Source organism: Neofelis nebulosa, chromosome 9 (assembly GCF_028018385.1).
Source record: "Neofelis nebulosa isolate mNeoNeb1 chromosome 9, mNeoNeb1.pri, whole genome shotgun sequence".
In the NCBI taxonomy this organism is placed as follows: Eukaryota; Metazoa; Chordata; class Mammalia; order Carnivora; family Felidae; genus Neofelis; species Neofelis nebulosa.
Window position 1 is genome coordinate 102,579,086 of NC_080790.1, and position 20,222 is coordinate 102,599,307.

The window sequence follows — 20,222 nt, forward strand, 5'->3', positions numbered from 1 at the left end:
CTATGGGGATAGCAAGACATTATATATAATGAATGTTTTTTTTAGGAAGTCTTTAAATAAAAAGTTCATTGGGGCACCTGGGTGGTTCAGTTGGTTGAGCGCCCAACTTCAGCTTGGGTCATGGTCTCTCAGGTTTTGAGTTTGAGCCCACGTCAGGCTCTGTGCTAACAAACAGCTCGGAGCCTGGAGCCTGCTTCAGATTCTGTATCTCTCTCTCTCTCTCTCCCTCCGCTGCTCATGCTCTGCCTCTCTCTGCCTCTCAAAAATAAATAAATGTTAAAAAAAATAAAAAAAATTAAATAAAAAGTTCATTTATCTGCCTACCTTATTTTTTGGTTATAGCCACTAAGATATGTTGTATTGTTTAAGTAGTGGTGTTTGGTCAGATTAGTAGAGTATTTGATATCTTTATAAACTTGGTGGGCCAACCTTCATAAACTGTGTCACATTTACTCAAGCTTCTATATTTTATTTTATAGCTTGGATCGTTCTTCTTCCATTATTATAGGGTATAGCTTTGACAGGTGTTATCATTTAGAACAAGGGATTGGCAAGCTATGGCTTATGGGCCAAATCTGGTCTGCTGCTTGCTTTGTAAATAAAGTTTTATTGGGACACAGCCATACCCATTTGTGTATGTATTGTCTGTGGCTGCTTGTACACTCAAAGGCCAAATTGAGTTGTTGCAAAAGAGACATTCTGGCCAGAAAACCGACCTATTTACTATCCCATCCTTTACACAAAAACTTCGCTGACTCCTAATATAGAAGTTATAATTTTTGGAAATTAGGTTTCTTTTCATGAAAAAGGGAAAGCCTGACAAACATTGTTTTATGTTTAGTATAAATGAAACCTAAGGTGCTCATTTGACCCTAGGATTTTCTTCAGAGGCAAATTTAGCTTTTGGTACATTTTCTTAAAATACTATTTAATCTATTATATTTCATAAATTCATTCAAATTTGTACTACTTTTGTTGTGTGAATGTGAAAAGACAATTAAAAAAATGTAAAGATGAAATGTAAGAAATAAGTTATTCAGAAAGTATAGATTTAGTTGGATAACAATAGTAGAAAAAATTTTCTAAGACAACCAGAGAAATGTGAACATTGATGAAATATATTTTGATTCTAAAGATTGTTTATTTTTTATGTGTCAATTGCTTATGCTGAGGTTCTGTGTTTTAAAAATTCATTTTTTAAATTAAAAAAATAAAAATTGAAATTAAATTAAAAATGGTTTCAAAGAGTTATGTGCTTATTGTTTAATTTGGTTGTTACATGTTATTTCCAAATACAGCAAGTTCTCCTTTATTTGCACTTTGTGTATAAGCTTTTAATGATCAATAGCCATTAATTTGTCTTTCATCAGTTTTATATATTTATGATGAACAAAGAAGCAACAGATAAAATAGATAGAAATCAGTTTCAAGTCAAAGAAATAACTATCATTTTCTCCTATATCTTTCTTTTCCAGAATAATATATTTTGATTATTGGGATCCCTGAGCAATCTTGAGAGCTTTCTGAATCACGAAATGACACTTTTTAGACTGATTATGGAGTCATGGTTCTCTGGAAATGGGTGGTTGCCAGCCATGAGATTGCAGTTTGCATCTTGCATTTGCGCCCATAGCCCTTGCCTGGACCTTGACTGTGCTAGTGCTTGCTGCAGCACCCAGAGGGCAGCTTGGTGGAGGTTTCATTCCCCCCACCCCAGGGCTGCTTCTAGTAGAGTGTTGCTGCTTTTTGTTTTACATCACCGTGAGACTTGTTTTAATGTAAATTACATTGGGTAAAACACAAGGAAAATACTGTCCCTTAAGGAATTTTGACCCCCTAGCTTATTATTACTTGTTTAATATCTTGCCAATGTTTGTTTAATGCTTAGTATGCTTTAGGCACTCTTGTAAATGCTTGGGTATGTCAATGAAAAGACAAAGATTCCCATCCTTACGAAGCTTACAGTTTATTTGAGGAAGATAGAAGTAAATAATGGACATATAAATTATAAAGTGTATAGTATGTTAGAAGGTGAAAAAAATGTGAAAAGAATAGAATGACAGGGATTGAAAGTCCTAGGTAGGGGAATACAGTGTGTTGGGTACAGTTTTTTTTTTTTTTGTTTTTTTAGGTTTATTTATTTTGAGAGAGACTGAGTGTGAGTGGGAGAGGGGCAGAGAGAGGGAGAGAGAGAATCCCTAGCAGGCTCCATGCTGTCAGCGCAGAACCTGACACGGGGCTTGAACTCACAAAACTGTGAGATCATGACCTGAGCTGAAACCAAGAGTCAGAAGCTTAACCAACTGAGCCACCCAGGTACCTCATGCTGGGTACAGTTTAAATAGGCCTCCTCAAAGGAGACATTTGAGCAGATGAGGGAATATGCCATTTGGGAAATAAGGAAGAGCCTAATAGAGGGAACATTCAGGGTGAAGGCCTTGAGGCTGGAGGTTCCTTGACATGTTTGTGTTTTTATAGGAGGCTGGAGTAGGGTAAGCAAAGGGGCAAGGGGAGTAAGAGATGAGGTAAAGAGGGAGCAGAAAGGATCAGATCACTTGAGAGCTTGTAGATTCTTATGAAGACTCCAATGTTTACACTAGAGTTCTCATGAGAGGTTTTGCAAGTTTTGAGAGGAGGGATATAATTTTTGTCTGACTTGTGTTTTACAAGGATGTCAGCGGCCAGTGAGCATAGACTGGGGCAGGGAGCAAAGCAAGGCAAGCATTAAAGTATTGAGTCCATTGCAACAATCCAGGTAAGAGATGATGGTAGTTCAGAGAAAGGGGTTAGCAGGGGAGGTGGTGAGGAGTGGTCAGATTCCAGATATTTTACAAAGGTATATTCTATGGGATTTCCTAAACTTGATTGAGGCAAAATTTCCCTAAAAGCTTTCTCCTTGGGGAGTCATAAGACTGAGAAATTGGAATTGATACTGCATGTAATATTCTAGAAAATGAATTTTTGGCATGTTAGTATCATGTAGCTTTTAAGAATTTCAAAATTACTTCGAAAGCACTGTGCCATTCTGTGTGATGATTAACTACTAGACAGGTAGTTTTTGATAGTCGGAAAAGGTCAGATATTCAGTGTTCTTATTCATAAGATGGCATCCAAATAGTCAACTTCCTATGAATATTATAAAATGGCTAAGGTATTTTAAAAACTTGCATAGCAGCCAGTGGCAAGTTGGTTTAATTTAGAAGCAATGACTGTTTAAGAAATGAAAAATAAAACTAAGAATATTTTGTAAAATGCCATTGATTCCAGATACTGGGCTTGAACCCAAGATGAAATGGGCGTGCTAAGAATACTAGATTCAGCTCCAAATTTCTGTTCTGATCACTTAATATGCTACTTCGGCATCTCTTTTACATCTTTGCATGGAGAGAAGTTATTTCTTATATCACATTCCTTTTTTGGAAGGAGGAAGTGCTAAAAATGCCATCAGGACAGCTTAACTCACATTCAAGTTTCTATTTCAGTTATTCTTCATTTGAACTTTACATGACAGCTTTTCTTTGCATTTTCTTTGCAGTGGTCTTCATTTGATACAAGAATAGGAGAAACTGTTTTCTATTTCAGAATCCTCTAGAATTTAAAAAAAGATATAGAGGTTTGAAGGAGTAAAGTTGTCTATTCTTGTTGGCTCTCTCTCCATATATTGGAAAACAGTTATTGGATGTAACCATTTAGTTTCTCAGTAGAACTATTTGGACATTTCTGAGTATCTCCTTAGATTTTGTTTTGCCAGTATGTCATTGGTCTCCTTACTAACAAATGAATCTAAAGACTTCAGTATGCATTACTTTGAGTTTTAGTGTTGGAATGATTAGAAGAACAGAAACAAAATCTAGAGAGCCAAAAACTAATGAGCAGGCATAAGTTCAAGGAAACCCATTACTAGCTGGCTGAGAGCTTTAAGAAGTTGGCTATGGAAGGAGATGAAGTGATTGATTTTTATGGTAACCACTTGCTGTTACTGTGTTAGGGAATGGAGTGGTTAATTATCCTGCATGCCCTTTGAAATCTTTGGAAATAAGTCTTTTACAGTTAGCTAACAGTATCCTTTCATTTACTTCATTATGTTAAAACTTGCAGTTTAGGGCTTAAAAAATTACTTTTGGGACACACCACAGTACTCGCCACAGTAAAAATGATTCTGAGAGTCATATGTTTTATAGGTCATTTATATATTTTCATTGCATTAAGACTTGAAAATGTAAGCACATCTCATTGTTTTTGGGCATCTCTAGATGTACCCACTCATTTTAGGTAGACCCAGGTGTTATAGTAGGTAAGAATACTAAATCTGAGGACATTCACTGATACTGTGACTCTTAACTTGATTAAATGGATCGTGTGACCATGATGATCCAAGATAAATCTTAGTATTTTCCATGGGGAAATCAACTATTTTTTGCATCTCAGGGTGAATTTTGCTGGTTTTTACTTGTTGGTTATTGCAAATGAAATTGTACCATTTCCAATTGTAAAATTCCTAACTTGGGGAAAATGTTTAAATAATTTTGGGGCATGTAGCCATATTGTTATTTTGAGGTAATAAACCTAGAATTATATCTATATGCAAAACATTTTTTCAGTTGCCTTACTACATGATTTATATTACTTTATTGATACAGGAAAAGATGAAACTGAATTTTTAAAAGAATAATTTTTCTGTTGTTAGCTTTTTAGTTGGAGAAGGAGCCTACAGATGGGCAGTAGATCATGGAATACCCTCTTGTCCTCCTAACATCATGACCACAAGTGAGTAAAAATTTTTCAAAATTAAGCTATATTGGCATATATACCTGAAAGTGTTACATTTTTTTAATCCACATGGTACTCTGATATTTAAGGAAGGAAGCTTACATGTTGAAATATTTAAAGTTAAAAGATACATTGAAAGTTATTTGATTTTAAGCCACTTTTTATATTCCTGAGGTTTCCCCCATTCTCATGCTTTTATGGAAGTATTGCTAAAGGATCCCTTTTAGGTTACTTAATATAATTACTAAGAATAAAACCTTAATACTACCCCCCTCATAGAGGGAGAAGAAAACAGAGGTCAACATTTATCTGTCCTTGAGCTGAGGAAGGCCTTCCTAGGGACCAAGTACAAGAGAAAGAAGAACAAAAGTATGACTACATAAGAGTTAAGACTGAAAAAACACTTACCATAACACTTACCATGACAAAGTGATACATATCCTTAATCCGGGAGAAGGTATGTCAAATTTAAAACCACACAAATACAAATAATACCCAAAAAGAAAAATGATTAAAAGTCATAAATATATGATATAATATAACTAATAGGGAAATTCAAATTAAAAAGAGTACATGTTAAATTTGTTCCCTCTTAATTTCTGAAAGAGTTAAAAATACTGTATTACTGCTCATAAGTGTGTGGCGAAATGAACATAATACATTGTAGGTACAAATGTAAATTGGCAGAAATTTTAGGGGACAACTAAGTAGTATAGAGCAAAACCTTAAATTTATCCTGCTTGTAGGAACTTGTCATTAGAAATAGAGACAAAGATTTATGTAGTTCTCAATAAGCATTATTAAGAATATCAAAACTAAATGGCAACCAACAGAATGGGAGAAGATCTTTGCAAATGACATACCAGATAAAGGTTAGTATCCAAAATCTATAAAGAACTTATCTAACTCAACACCCAAAAAACAAACAATCCAGTGAAGAAATGGCAAAAGACATGAATAGACTTCTCCAAAGAAGACATGCGGATGGCCAACTGACACATGAAACGATGCTCAACATGGCTCATCATTAGGGAAATACAAATCAAAACTACAATGAGATACCACCTCACACCTGTGAGAATGGCTAACAGTAACAACTCAGGCAACAAGAGATGTTGGAGAGGATGTGGAGAAAGAGGATCTCTTTTGCACTGCTGGTGGGAATCCAAACTGGTGCAGCCATTCTGGAAAACAGTATGGAAGTTCCTCAAAAAGTTAAAAATAGAACTACCCTACGACCCAGCAATTGCACTACTAGGCATTTATCCAAGGGGATACAGGTGTGATGTTTCGAAGGGGAACACTCATCCCAATGTTTATAGCAGCACTATCGACAATAGCCAAAGTATGGAAAGAGCCCAAATGTCTATCGATGGATGAACAGATAAAGAAGATGTGGTATGTATATTTATAATGGAATATTACTTGGCAATCAAAAAGAATGAAGTCTTGTCATTGGCAACTATGTAGATGGAACTAGAGGGTATTATGCTAAGCGAAATTAGTCAGAGAAATACAAAGATCATATGACTTCACTCATATGAGGACTTTAAGACACAGAACAGATGAAAATAAGGGAAGGGAAGCAAAAATAATATAAAAACAGGGACGGGGACAATACATAAGAGGCTCTTAAATATGGAGAACAAACAGAGGTTTACTGGAGGGGTTGTGGGAGGGAGGGTGGGCTAAATGGGTAAGGGGCATTAAGGAATCTGCTCCTGAAATCATTGTTGCACTATATGCTAACTAGCTTGGATATAAATTAAAAAATAAAAATAAAAAGCAAAAAAAAAACAAAACAGAAAACAAAAAACACTCAACAGTTTGTGAAAAAAAAAAAAAGAATAAAAAAATTTGAAAAAATCTTAATGCCCAACAGAAAGAAATGTAAGCAAATTATCATATGATGATATATAGTAACTCGAAATTGTTATCAAGAATAATGTCTGATAATGATTAAATCTAATGACTGAAAAATGAAAAATGAGTTATAAATATTTACATGTGAAATGTAAAAATGTTAGATTTTTATTTTTTATCATGCTAATCAATGACTATAATTTAAAGAATCAAATGAGAAAATGAGGAATCATTAACTGCGAGGAGTTAAACCAAAAAAGTAATGATTATATATCATAAGAGGTATTTGGTAAGGATCAGCTCTTAATAACATTATATTCAAAATGAATAATCATGTAGCTGAATGTTATAGGGAGGCTGGTGGGCAGAGAAATATGTACATGGTAGGCAAACAGGGAGTGTTAGAGGTCTAATTCTCATAGTCCCCACCACTAATTCTACCTTAAAATCTTCCCAGTAGCATTTATTTAGTTTTTATGTCAGGCAAACAAATCTGGTCAGTTGATAGTTCCATTTTGTTTTTTCTTGGAGACATGCCACCTGGCACCTTCAAGTTTAGAATGGGTTCACAGAAAGCCTGCTGAGGGATTGTCATCCCTGGTCTTTACCTCACTATCATTTTGGATTCCCATTTTGTCTCTCCAACATCAAATTCTCTGATTCCTGAGTCTCATATGTTTGTTTCTTTTTCATTGTATTCCATTACTTGATATATGTAAGACTAGAAATTGTTTTCCCTGGGTTTTGAAGAAATTGTTCTCTCATGTTTTAGTTTCCAGTCTTTCTGTTATGCATTTTGATTCCCAGTTCTTTGTGGTATATTTTTCATCTTTGGAAGGAAGGCTTAATTCCTATGTTCTTATTATTATAATGAAACATCTTGGAATGGGTCTTTTTTAATTCAGTATGTCTGGTACTCATCCTGAGTACTTTCAATCTGGAAATTCATGTGCTTTATTTTGGGGAGAAATTAAAAAATTGTGTATTAATATCTTCCCTTATCTTTCCTCTTTTTTATTTTTCTAATTTCTATGAATTGGATGTTGGATCTCATGCTCCAATCCCTTGTATCTTTTTCAAAAGTGATTTTTTCTTCTTTTTGAAATCATTTTGTCCTACTGTCTCAGAAATGTCTTCAGTTTTGTCTCCTAAACTTCTGATGAATTTATAATTTTGGATTTTATTGTCTTAATTACTAGAGATTCCTCTGTGATTAATCCTTTTTTTTTTTTTTTTTTTTTTTTTTAAATTTTAAGTAAGCTGTATGCCTAGCGTGAGGTTTGAACTCACAACTCCGAGATCAAGAGTTGCATGCTCTATTGACTAAGCCAGCCAGGCACCACACTGACTAATACTTTTAAAATGTAGTGCACTGTTCTTATTTCATGAGCTCAATATTTTTGCTCATCTCTTAGGATATTATGGTTTAAAATTTGCTATCTGCTGTTTCTGCTTCTTTCTTTTTGTTTGTTTCATGCATGTTAGCAAATTTTTCTATCTAGTGACCCCTTGCTGATTTCACATTTATGAATATGGTACTTAAAAGCCATTTGGAAGCTTTGTGTTTGATGACAGGTCTGGTTGACCTCAAGAAGGGTGGTGTGATCAGGCTCTTTTGTTGGGGGGAATTCCCAGGTATTCCCCCCAACAAAACCAGTTGTATCTGTTTTCTTTTGGATTAGTGAGAGAGAAATTTTCCCAGGTCTGCCAGGGCTATAGCCAGTATTGTGGTGCAGAACAAGGGCAGGGGCTGGAGGTCTCACCTTTCCTGTTTCAGACTTATGTAGAACCCCTGATGTAGAACTTTTGTGTAGAGCCCCTGATGATACCTGTTTCCACTTGTGCTGGATGTACACTAATTCGAGGTCCATATGGTTTAGTCAACCTCATATTTTCTGTGGGCATGAAGGGGGGATTTAGGCATCTCCATGTTTCTTACTGACACTTTCCACCAGTTCTCCTATTTTTAGTCCCAACCTGGCTTTCAGAAATATCAGGTGCCTGGGGCGCCTGGGTGGCTCAGTCGGTTGAGCGTCTGACTTCAGCTCAGGTCACGATCTCACGGTTCACGAGTTTGAGCCCCACGTCCGACTCTGTGCTGACAGCTCAGAGCCTGGAGCCTGCTTTGGATTCTGTGTGTCCCTCTCTTTCTGTCCCTCCCCTGCTCATGCTCTGTCTCTGTCTCTCTTTCTCTCTCTCAAAAAAAATAAACATTTTAAAAAAATTAAAAAAAAAATACCAGGTGCCTTTTATTCTGAGGTCTTGTAGTGTTTCTTTGGAAGGAATTTGTTTACTTTGGAAGAGATTAGTTTGCGTTGTGATGTCTTGGCTACCAGGCATCTGGATTCATCTTCCTCTACTCAATCAGTAACTGTCCATTTTCTTTCTATTTTCTGAAATTGTGTTGCTACTGCCCTTTTTGTCATCATCCCTTATGTATGTCAGTCTTTTTTCTCCCTTCAGTTTCTTTTTGGTAAGATTTTAGTAGGGTGTGAAGTGAACTCATTTATATATTCACTTTGCCAGTTTTACTTCAGAGCATTTATATAAAAAGGTGTTATAAAATCACAATTACTAGATATTTTGCAGGAGGACAAAAATATTTTTGACTAATATATTAGTATCCTCAAAATAAGAAATATATATTTGTTTTATGCCATAAACTTCTTATATAACCAACCAGCAAGAAATATTCTCTGAATAAATAAAGTGTTTGAAAGTTGTGTGATTATATTCACACACACACATATAATATGTATATTATATATAATATATTACAAAAAATCATATTGACCTATGGTCAATTTAGAGGGAGAAATTATAATTATTATTTAGATTAAACATTTTTTTAAATGCTATTCTATATTGGGCACTTGTCTATTCCTCAGTAAAAATTAGTTTCTATACTTGGTAATGATGTGTTTTAACCTTGACTACCTTTTGTGTTGGTGGGGGGCATAACTGGTGGGTTTTTATCCCCTTTCAGTGTTCCAAAGTTTTCGGAATGTCTTTCTCAGTTTATTCTAAAATAATATTTTACATAGTGTCTCACATACTTAATATTTCATTCCTCTATGTAGATGTAAATTTCTATCTGGTATTATTCCCTTCATCTGGCACAAGCATTTCTGGTAATGTGACAGGTGTCGTGGTGAAAAATGCTGTCAGCTTTCATTATCTGAAAAATCTTTATTTTGCCTTTACTTTAAAAATATTAATTTCTTGTGGGATACAGACTTCTAGGTTGTCAGGTTTTTTCCTTTTAGCACTTTTTTTCCCCTTTTTTTTATTATGGTTAAAAAATGTGACATAAAATTTACTATTTTGACAGTATTTAAGTGTGTAATTTAGTGTGTATTCAGTGGTATATAACCAGTACGTATTTCCATAACTTTTTTATCATTCCAAGCAGAAACTCCGTATCTGTTAAACAGAAAATAACCGTTTCCCGTAACCTCCATTCTGCAAAGTCATTCTCTATGATTGCCTGTTCTGGGTACCTTCTATAAGTGTGAATCATACAGTATTTGTCCTTTTGTGTCTGGCTTATTTTACTTAGCATAATGTTTTTAAGGTTGTTCCATGTTTGTAGCATGAATGAGAATATTGTTCTTTTTCTCTCCTTTTCAGAATTTTTTTTAAAGGTTTTTTATCTTTGGTTTTAAAAAGTTTAACCATGGTATGCCTAGGTGTGGTTTCTTTGTGCCTAGTTTTTACTGTGCCTGCTGAATCTGTGGTTAATGTTTTCAATCAAATTAGGGAACCTTTTGGACAATATTTGTTTAGATTTTTTTTTCTGGTTCATAGTCTTCTTCATTTGTTTCTGGGACTTCATTTCTACTTATATGAAAACACTTGATACTGTCACATGTTATTGAAGCTCTCATTTTAGCTGTTTTTTTTTTTTTTTCCCTCTGTGGTTTCTGTACTAGTCAGGATTCTCTACTGAAACAGAACCAATAGATCGATTGATCTATCCGATTTATTATTGGCTTTTATATGTAACGCAATTATAGAGGCTGACAAGTCCCAAGATCTTCAGGGTCAGTCAGCAAGCTGGAGACTCAGGAGAACCAGTGGTGTAGTTCCAATCCATGTCCAAAGGCCTAAGAACCAGGAGAGCTAGCTGTGTGCTTCCAGTCTGAAGCCTGGCAAGCTCGAGACTGAGGAAGAGCCAATGTTTTAGTTCAAGTGTAAAGGCAGGAAAAAGTGTTGCAGTTTGAAGGCAGTCAGGAAAAAAGGATTCTCTTTTATTTAGGGGAGAGTTTGCCTTTTAGTTCTATGAAGGCTTTTGACCGATTGGAATAATTCCCCCTATATTAGGGAGGGCAATCTGCTTTACTCAGTCTACCAGTTTAAATGTTAATCTCATCCTCATCAAACACACCCTCGCAGATATGCCGAGAATAATGTTTGACCAAATATCTGGGCACCCTGTGGCCCAGGCAAGTAGACACATAAAATTAACCAATATGCTTTCATTTGTATGATTTCTGTTGAATTGTCTTCAGGTTCACCAGTCTTTTTTTCTGCAGTGTCCAATTTGATGTGAACCTAATGTAGTTATTTCTTTACAGTGTAAAATATTATGTTTTCATAATATTTAGAACTTTCAGTTCTAAATTCTAAATTTCAGAATATTTAGAACTTTCAGTTCTAAAGTTTACATTTTTATAAAATTTCTATATTTCTCCTGAAATTCCCTTTGTCTTCACTTATTATACCCATTGTTAACATATTGATTGTTATTTTATTTATTTTTAAAAATGTTTATATCCGGGCACCTGGGTGGCTCAGTCGGTTAAGCATCCGACTTCAGCTCAGGTCATGATCTCACAGTCCATGAGTTCGAGTCCTGTATTGGGCTTTGTGCTGACAGCTCGGAGCCTGGAGCCTGCTTCAGATTCTGTGTCTCCCTCTCTCTGACCCTCCCCCGTTCATGCTCTGTCTCTCTCTGTCTCAAAAATAAATAAACATAAAAAAATTTTTTTTTTAATGTTTATTTCTTGAGAGAGTGAGAAAGAGAGTGCACATGCGTGAATGCATGGGAGCACGAGTGGAGGACGGGCAGAGAGCGACAGGGAGAGAGAATCCCAACCAGGCTCCACACTGTTAGAGCAGAGCCGGACAGAGCAGAGCAACCCACGAATCGTGAGATGATGACCTGAGCCAAAATCAGGACTCAGATGCCTAAGTGACTGAGTCACCCAGGTGCTCCTGTTTATTGCTATTTTAAAATCGTTGATTGCTAATTCTGAAATCTAGGTCACTGGTAGGTCAATTTCTATTGACAGGGTTTTTTTCCTCTTGACTCTATCACTTTTTTTTGTTTAGTTGTATGTCTCATAATTTGTTTTTTTGTTACATCTTGGGCATTGTAATGATATGTTGTAGAGACTATGGGCATATTATCTTCCTTTGAATGATGTTGGGTTTTGTTTTAGCATGTAGTATAATTGTAGATCACCTTGATTTTGTTACAGCCTAGTTTTAGACTTTGTGAAAGTGAGTCCATTTCAGTTTTGTTCTTAATTCTAGAGTTAATCCTTAGTACTAGTTTGTGGTCTTTTTTCCTAAGATATGGCCTTTCTAGGGTTTCACTTGAAAGTCTCAAGCTTTAAACTTTGTCTCTCCTACAGCAAGTGTTTGTCAAAATCTGTCAGCTTTTCAGCTGTTGTTTTCCTCACTAACCTCTATGGAATCTTGTATCTTATATAAACAGTTAAGGGCTCATTCAAGAATTTGAAGGGATGTTTACATAAATTTGGGGGCTTCCTTTTTTCTGTGTGTGTGGCTTTCTCCTTTCCAGGATTCCTCCCTCAATTTCCAGCTGCTTCAATAGTCCCAAACACTTTCAACTCCACCTGGCAAGACTATAGTTTTCTATTTGAGATCTATTTGCTGTGCCTCTATAGTTTCGACTGTAGTGCCTCATAGAGAAAGCTGTATGAATGTTGATGTCATCCAGTGTGTTTCTTTTCTTTCAGTGGTTGAATCTTCTCCTATTTCTACCGGCTTTTGGTCACTAGTCTTCAAATAGCTTTTTGTTTTTAATTAAAAAAATTCTGACCAGAGTTTCTAATTGTTATTGTTTTGTGGGTTAGTCTCATATAAGCAACTCCATTACCAGGAGCCAGAACCTATGCTTTGTAAATGTGTACTATTAGCAGATATAATAATATAAATAACAAATATAAGTTAACAAATATAACATTTCACATTATAAAAGGGAGTTGATTACTTAAACATTATATTTGTTACTTTTTAATTGTACCTTTTTTGTTACCTTTTTTTAAAAAAAGATGTTACTTTTTTTTTTTTTTTTAATTAGAGCATTCTACATAAACCTTCCCCTTTCCCAGTCCCAGCCTCTCCTGTCCACTCCGACAGCCACACTTACTTGTTGATTTGCTTCTTTCTGTGTCAACAGAAATGCTGGAATATATAATATTATTCTTTTTGTTTTAGATAAATGGTATCATACTCTATAGTATTTTTAGTAAGTTTTTAGAGGAGTGATATCATAATATGATATTTCTTATGTTTTTCATCAGTCAGCAAAATATATTCTGAAATCTATCCATGTTGATATATATAGAAATCAATTAATTTTTAAACTGCTGGATAGCATTTACTATACATTTTTTTTTAGCTGTTTCCTTATTGATGAGCATTCACGTTGTTCCTAGGTTTTGCCATTAATGTTGATGATTTCACAAATATTCTTGTACAAATGTGTTTTATTTATCTAGTTGGAAGTAGATTTGCTCACTCAGAATATACATTTACCATTATCCTGGCTATTGCCAGATTCCTCTCCTAAGAGCTTTTATTTTTTGTCTATTTTTGAGAAATCTGTATTTGTAAAGTTGCTGCCATTATTGACCATAAAGTAGCTCAGAGCATAGGCTTTAGAGGCATACAACTTTGTGTGACCACGGACAACTTACCTCCAAGGAACTTTTCTCATGGAGAGGTTGTGTTTACTTGAGATAATGTATAAAGAATTCTTATTCCAATCTCTGGCACATAGAATCACTCAAATGTTAACTATTAATATCACTTTTACTATCATTAATGTGTTGGACATGAAAATAATTCTGGTGATATAATTTCATCAGAATTTAATCAGTCTAGCTCTTCAACACTGACTTGTGGTTTTAGTGATTGATCCAACTGGAGTTAGGTGTAACCATTAGAGCAGTGGTTTTCAACTTTGGCTGCACATTAGGATCCCTGGAGAGCTTTGAAAAACTCTGAAGCCCTGGCTGCACCCAAAACCAGCAACTCTGTAGCTGGCACCCGTGCATCTGACGTTTTTAAAGTTTTGCAGGTAATTTCAATATATATTCAATTTTAACATGTCTGAGATACAGCTTCTGTGTGTTTTATTTAGTTATTTAAAAAATTTTTTTAAATGTTTATTTATTTTTGAGAGAGAGAAAGACAGCGTGCGAGCAGGGGAGGGGAAGAGAGAGAGACACACAGAATCTGAAGCAGGCTCCAGGCTCTGAGCTGTCAGCACAGAGCCTGATGCGGGGGTCGAACTCACAAACCGTGAGATCGTGACCTGAGCTGAAGTTGGATGCTTAACCCACTGAGCCCCCCAGGTGCCCCAAGCTTCTACATGTTTTTGAGTTCTTCCAGAAGACTCATTAAAGTTGAAATTGAAAGTAGTTTTGTTGTCCCTTAGTAAAGACCAATCTTAAATAGCTTGTGCTACAAAGTTGCCACCATCTATTCCTTAATTTTTAGCTGTTTTATGCTTTGATTGGACCTGAGGTACATGTTTATATTAAGTAAAGAGTTGGTTGGGGACATTATTATATCCTATCAATTTATGGGCATGATTCTGCTACAAGGAATCCTATTTTTTTTCTATTGGCTGGGTTGTGATTTTAGAGTTCTTCTGCCTTTGAGTAGGATACTTTGAAAGACAACATGATTGATAAAACATTTTATGTACTAATTTTAGAATTTTATTATAACAGGTGTGTGATATATTAGTACTTCACTCTTTAATATGACCAGTTATGCTATTTTAAATTTTTTATTTTTAGGTAATTATAAATTCACATGCAGTTGTAAGAATTAATATAGAGAGATCCCCGTGTACCCTTTGCTCAGTTTCCTCTAATGGTAATAATCTTGCAAAACACAGTGCAGAATCACATTTGGGATATTGATGTTGATGTAGTCAAGATACAGAACACTTCCATCTTCACAACAGTTTCTCAGGTTTCCTTTTTTATAGTCATACCTCCTCACCTCCATGCCCTCCTTAGCCCCTGGAGCCACTAACCTATTTTCCATTAGTATAATTTTGCTATTTCAAGAATGTGATATAAGTGACAGCATACAATATGTAACCTTTTGGGAACTGGCTTTTTAATAATTCAGAATAATTCTTTGGAGATTCATCCAGATGGTTGTATTTATTAATAACCTATTTCATTTTATTGCTAAGTAGTATATGATATGGGTATACCACTGTTTGTTTAATCATTTACCCATTGAAAGACATCTGGATTGTGTCCAGTTTGGGACTGTTATAAATAATGCTGCTATAAACATTTGTGTACATTTTTTTCTATAATTCTTTTTGAATATTTTGGCAAAATACACATAACATTAAATTTATCATCTTAAATATTTTTTAATGGTACAGTTAAATGGCTTTTAGTATATTCACATTTTTGTGCAGCCATCACTCCCATCCTTCTGTAGAACCCTTTTTATTTGCCAAACTGAAAACTCTGTACTCCTTAAACAGTAATTCCCTGTTACCCTCCACTTAGCCTCTAGCAACCATTCTCATTTCTATCTTTATGAATTTGACTACCGTGGGTACTTCATATTAGTGGAACCACACGTTATTTATCCTTTTATGACTGGCTTATTTCGTTTAACACAATGTTCTCAAGGTTTATCCATGTTGTAGCATCTGTCAGTTTCTTTTTAAGGCTGAATTGGAATATGAATATGGAATTCCATATATATGTATATATACACATGATGTACACACACACACACCACAGTTTGTTTATCCATTTACCTGTTGATGGATACTCGGGTTGCTGTTTGGCCAGTGTTTATTTTGCTGCTATGAACATGGGTGTACAAATCTCTGTTAGAATCCCTGCTTTCAAAAGTTTTGAGTACTAAGAAGTGCAATTGCTGGATTTTATGGTAATCCTATTTTTAATTTTTGGGAGGATCACTGTACCCTTTTCCATAGTGGCTATGCCATTTTAAATTTCCACTAATAGTGCACAAGGGTTCCAGTTTCTCCACATCCTCACCAACATTTGCTATTTATTTATTTTCTTTAAATAATAATTATTCTAATGGGTGTGAGGTGGTATCTCATTGTGGTTTTGCTTCATATTCCCTAATGCTTATGATATTCAGCATTTTTAATGTGCTTATGGGCCATGTCTATATCTCTTTGAATGTCTCCCAAAAGGGGAAAAAGAGGTAAGTTGAAGGTGGAGAAAAAGCACAAGTCTTTTAAATTCCTTGAAAGTCAGTTCAGCTGGAGGGGGAGGGCATTGCAACAATAGCTGCCTACTTCTGTTTCTGCACCTTGTGACCAGTACCAGCAAGAAGAAATCAGAAGCACAAATTCCAGTATTTGGAGGACAGGGTCTTTATTGCCCAACCTGGCTCTCACAAGCTCTGTGCAATCTGCTCTCAGAATACGTGTGTGGTTGTCTGCCAAACGGATGGGGATGGAGAATGGGTCGATTTCAGTAAGAGCTGAAATTGGCCCCAACTAACCACAGTTTACTTCAAGCCTTCCTTTGAAAGTAATAGCCTTAAATAGACTCCAGAGGTCTGTAACACTTGTATTAGATTTTGGCAGGACAGTTATTGTTTAGGTAGGGAGATAGATTCCTGTCACTTCCTACTGGGCCATCTTCTTTCTAACTCCATTTTATTAATTTTGTATTATAATCATTATGATTTAAGGATATTAATCCTGTCTCAATATCTATTTGCATATATTAAAAAGTTTAAATATGTTATTTATCATTACTGTTGCATATGATATCTTTTGCCATATAGACATTTTAAATTTTATATGATTGTATCAGCCAACCATTGTTTTAACAGATTCTGGCTTTGATAACATTTTATGGGAAATCTTCTACTTTAAAACAAAACTATTAAACTAAAAAATAGCAAGTATCTCAAAAAACTCTGTTATTTATGTCTATATTGTTGGATAATGGTTTAACTTTTTTGGGCATTTAAAAAATATGTGTTTAAATTATTAATATAAGATTTGATTTTTATGTGTAGTGTGAGGTAGGAATCTAATTTTTCCCCCCAAATAGGTAACATATTGTGCCAAGACAGCTTATTGAGTAACATTCATTTCCTACTGGCATGAAATATCATTGTTTTTTCTCAAATAGAATATACATCAATTTGTTTTTGGATTTGACGGGTAGTTCCATTAACTTTTTTTTTTTTTTTTTTTTTTTTTTTTTTAGTTCATTTCTGTGTTATTACTACAGTATTGTTTTCAGGCTTCATGATTAGTTTATTATTGGATATTTTGCAATTTGGGTTCATTTTGAAAATAACATTTCTCCACTTTGCTTTTTTAACCTATTTATTATAAACTATTGTATACCTTCTGTAGGTAGACTATTATGTTGGAGTTACAACAAACTTACAAGTTTTCTTCTACGTATATTCTGTGTCAGTTGGCTTTCTCTAATATACGCACTGTAGTAGAATTGTTGGATCATAGTGTCTGCCTATCTTCATCTTACCAGATGATGCCAAAATATATTTCAGAATGGTCGTTGCCAATGGATATAATTGTTTTCATATATGTATATTTATGTATATGTCCATATGTGTATATATGTATATACACATACATTTATATAGCTGCCTTGCTAAACTCTTCTATTAATCCTTATGATTTATCTGTAGATTCTTGTTGATTCCTAAATTCATAATCATGTCATTTGTGAATAATGATAGTTGTGTTTCTTTCTTTTGAATCTTTATACTTTTTTCCCTTCCCTTTCATAGTGACAAAGGATCATTAGTATAGTTTAATTGAAGTGATGATATTGGACGTACTTAAGTATAATGCGTTTGATTGAAAATTTAGTGATATGTCATATTTAGGGAGTTTTATTTTGAAAGATTTAAAAAATTGTAAATGAATTTAATATTGTATTTTTGTTTATTAAGAGGACATTAATTTGTTAGTCTAATGAATTATGTTGAATTTTTAAATGTTCAAACAACTTCATATTTTTTATATTTGTCACATACTATATTATGAAAAAAACTTAATTTTTTTTTCTTTTACTATAGTTGCCATATATTTACTTGCATGTATTAGTAGTCCCATGAAAGACTTTGGTTAGTTGACTTAAAAAAAAATTTTTTTTTTATGTTCATTTATTTTTGAGGGAGGGAGAGAGAGAGAGTATGTGAGTGGGGGAGAAGCAGAGAGGGAAACACAGAATGCGAAGCAGTCTCCAGGCTCTGAGCTGTCAGCACAGAGCCTGGTGGCGGTGGGGGGGAGGGTTGAACTCATAAACTGTGAGATCATGACTTGAGCCAAGGTTGGAAGGTTAACCGACTGAGCCACTCAGGAGCCCCAGAGTTGACTTTTTTTTTTTTTAAAGAAATGGCACTCTGTATCTAGTAATGCTTACTGCCTTGAAGTCTACTTGTTTGATATTAAAATAACTGTAGGGATGCCTGGATGTCTCAGGCAGTTAAGTGTTCAATTCTTGATTTCAGCTCATGTCATATTCTCAGAGTTAGTGAGATCAAGCCCCACGTTGGGCTCTGTGCTGACAGTGAGGAGTCAGGTTGGGATTCTCACTCTCCCTTTCTCTCTACCCTTCCCCTGCTTATGTGCACATACTCTCTCAAACTAAATGAGTAAACATTAAAAAAAATAACTATAATAGCTTCCTTTGGTTAGTATTTGCATGTATATCTTTTTCTATCTTTTTAATCTGTGTATTCTTATGTTTAAAAGCAACACATATATATTAAAAAAATTTTTGTGTGTGATCTTTGTATTTTAATTGGTGCATTTAGTCCATTTACATTTAATTTAATTACTCATATATTAGATTTGAATCTAATCTCTTACTCTTTGCTTCTTATTTGTCCCACATGGTCTGTGTCTCCTTCTATATCTCATTTCTTGCCTTCTTTAGTATTATTTTCCATCATTACATTTTCTTTTTCATTAATATGTTTCTGTTACCTTCTTTTACCATTCTCTTTGAATTAACTTAGAGATTTCAACATACATACTTAGGAAAGTTTATTAGATAATAGTACTTTTTACCACTTCTCAGCCAATGCAAGAACCCTAGAATACTCGAATGAACTACATGTAATGTCTTCCCAACTTTTGTGTTTTTATTTTTAACTCGGTATGCATTTAAAACAGTGGGAGACATTATTGTTTTATAACAGTGAGTTTTCATTTAGATTTGCCTATTTACTTTTTCCTTTGCACTTAATCCCCTCCGCTTTTTTTTTTGTCTTTCATCTTTCACTTTGTATTATTTTCTCAGTTTCTGAAGAACACCCTTTAGTATTTTGATTACCATAGGTCTTGATGGTGATGAATTTGCTCATTCTTGTTTATCTGAAACTATTTTTATTTCACTTTCATTTTTGAAGGATATTTTCACTGAATATAGTGTTCTGAATCAGCAGATATTTCTTTTTAGCTCATTGCAGGTAATTAGTCCACTGTCTCAGGCTTCCATTTTGCTGTTGAAAAGGCTGCTGTCATTTTAACTTCTGCTTATTTGAAAGTAATCTGTTTTCCCTCTTGCTGTTTTTAGATTTTTCTCTGTCATTGTTCTTACTCTCTTTTACTTAATGTATCTTATTATGAACTTTTATGATTTTAATTTAATTTATGGATATTCTTTGGAATTATTAAATCTGTAGATTAGTGGCTTTTATAATTTTGGAAAAGTTCTTTTCTAGTTTTCTAAAACATTACCTTTATTCCATTCTTTTACCTTCATCTTATTAAATTCTGATTAAACACATATTAGACCATCTCACCTTATCTTTCCTGTTTCTTAATGTTTCTTTGGTTTTCTCTATTATTTTATTTCTTTTTATTTTATTTTATTTCTTTTAGCTGTATTCTGGCTTTCTTCTGATCAGTCTTCCAATTCATCAGCTCCTTTTTCTATATCCTATCAGCTACCAAACATATACATTGAGATTTTAGTTTTGAGTATTTATTTTTTCATTTCTAGAAGTTCTAGGTTTTTTTTTTTTTGCTTGTTTTTTTAAAAATCTGTGCTATCTTTAGTTTACAGTATGAACTATAGCTACTTTCATGTTTTTTGTTTGTTTTTAAATTATTTTAAGTGTGCTTGTTTTATATTTCTGCCTGATAATCTGAAATCCTAATTGGGATTTTTTTCTCTGCTTGTTGTCATTTATAGTGCCCCATCTTTTTTTTTTTTGTTTTTTTTGTTTTTTTTTTGTGCCTGATTATCTTTATGTGCTTATCATTGCCCTTAAATAATTATTTGTGTAATTTCACCATGGCCTAGGATGAAGGT

The 20,222-nt window shown here is 34.3% G+C and overlaps 1 protein-coding gene across 15 annotated transcripts in view; it reads left to right on the forward strand.

Moving 5' to 3' along the window:
• The window catches only part of TASP1 (taspase 1), a 389,761-nt gene that overhangs the window by 61,873 nt on the left and 307,666 nt on the right, over window positions 1-20,222 (forward strand). For all 15 annotated transcript variants that reach the window (XR_009248818.1, XR_009248816.1, XR_009248817.1 and 12 more), the window contains one exon: window positions 4,688-4,767. Coding sequence is in view for 11 of the 15 variants with exons in the window: in XM_058684862.1 (XP_058540845.1) it covers window positions 4,688-4,767 (80 nt within the window). In the remaining 4 variants the exon portion in view is untranslated. The remainder of the gene's footprint in view (window positions 1-4,687; window positions 4,768-20,222) is intronic.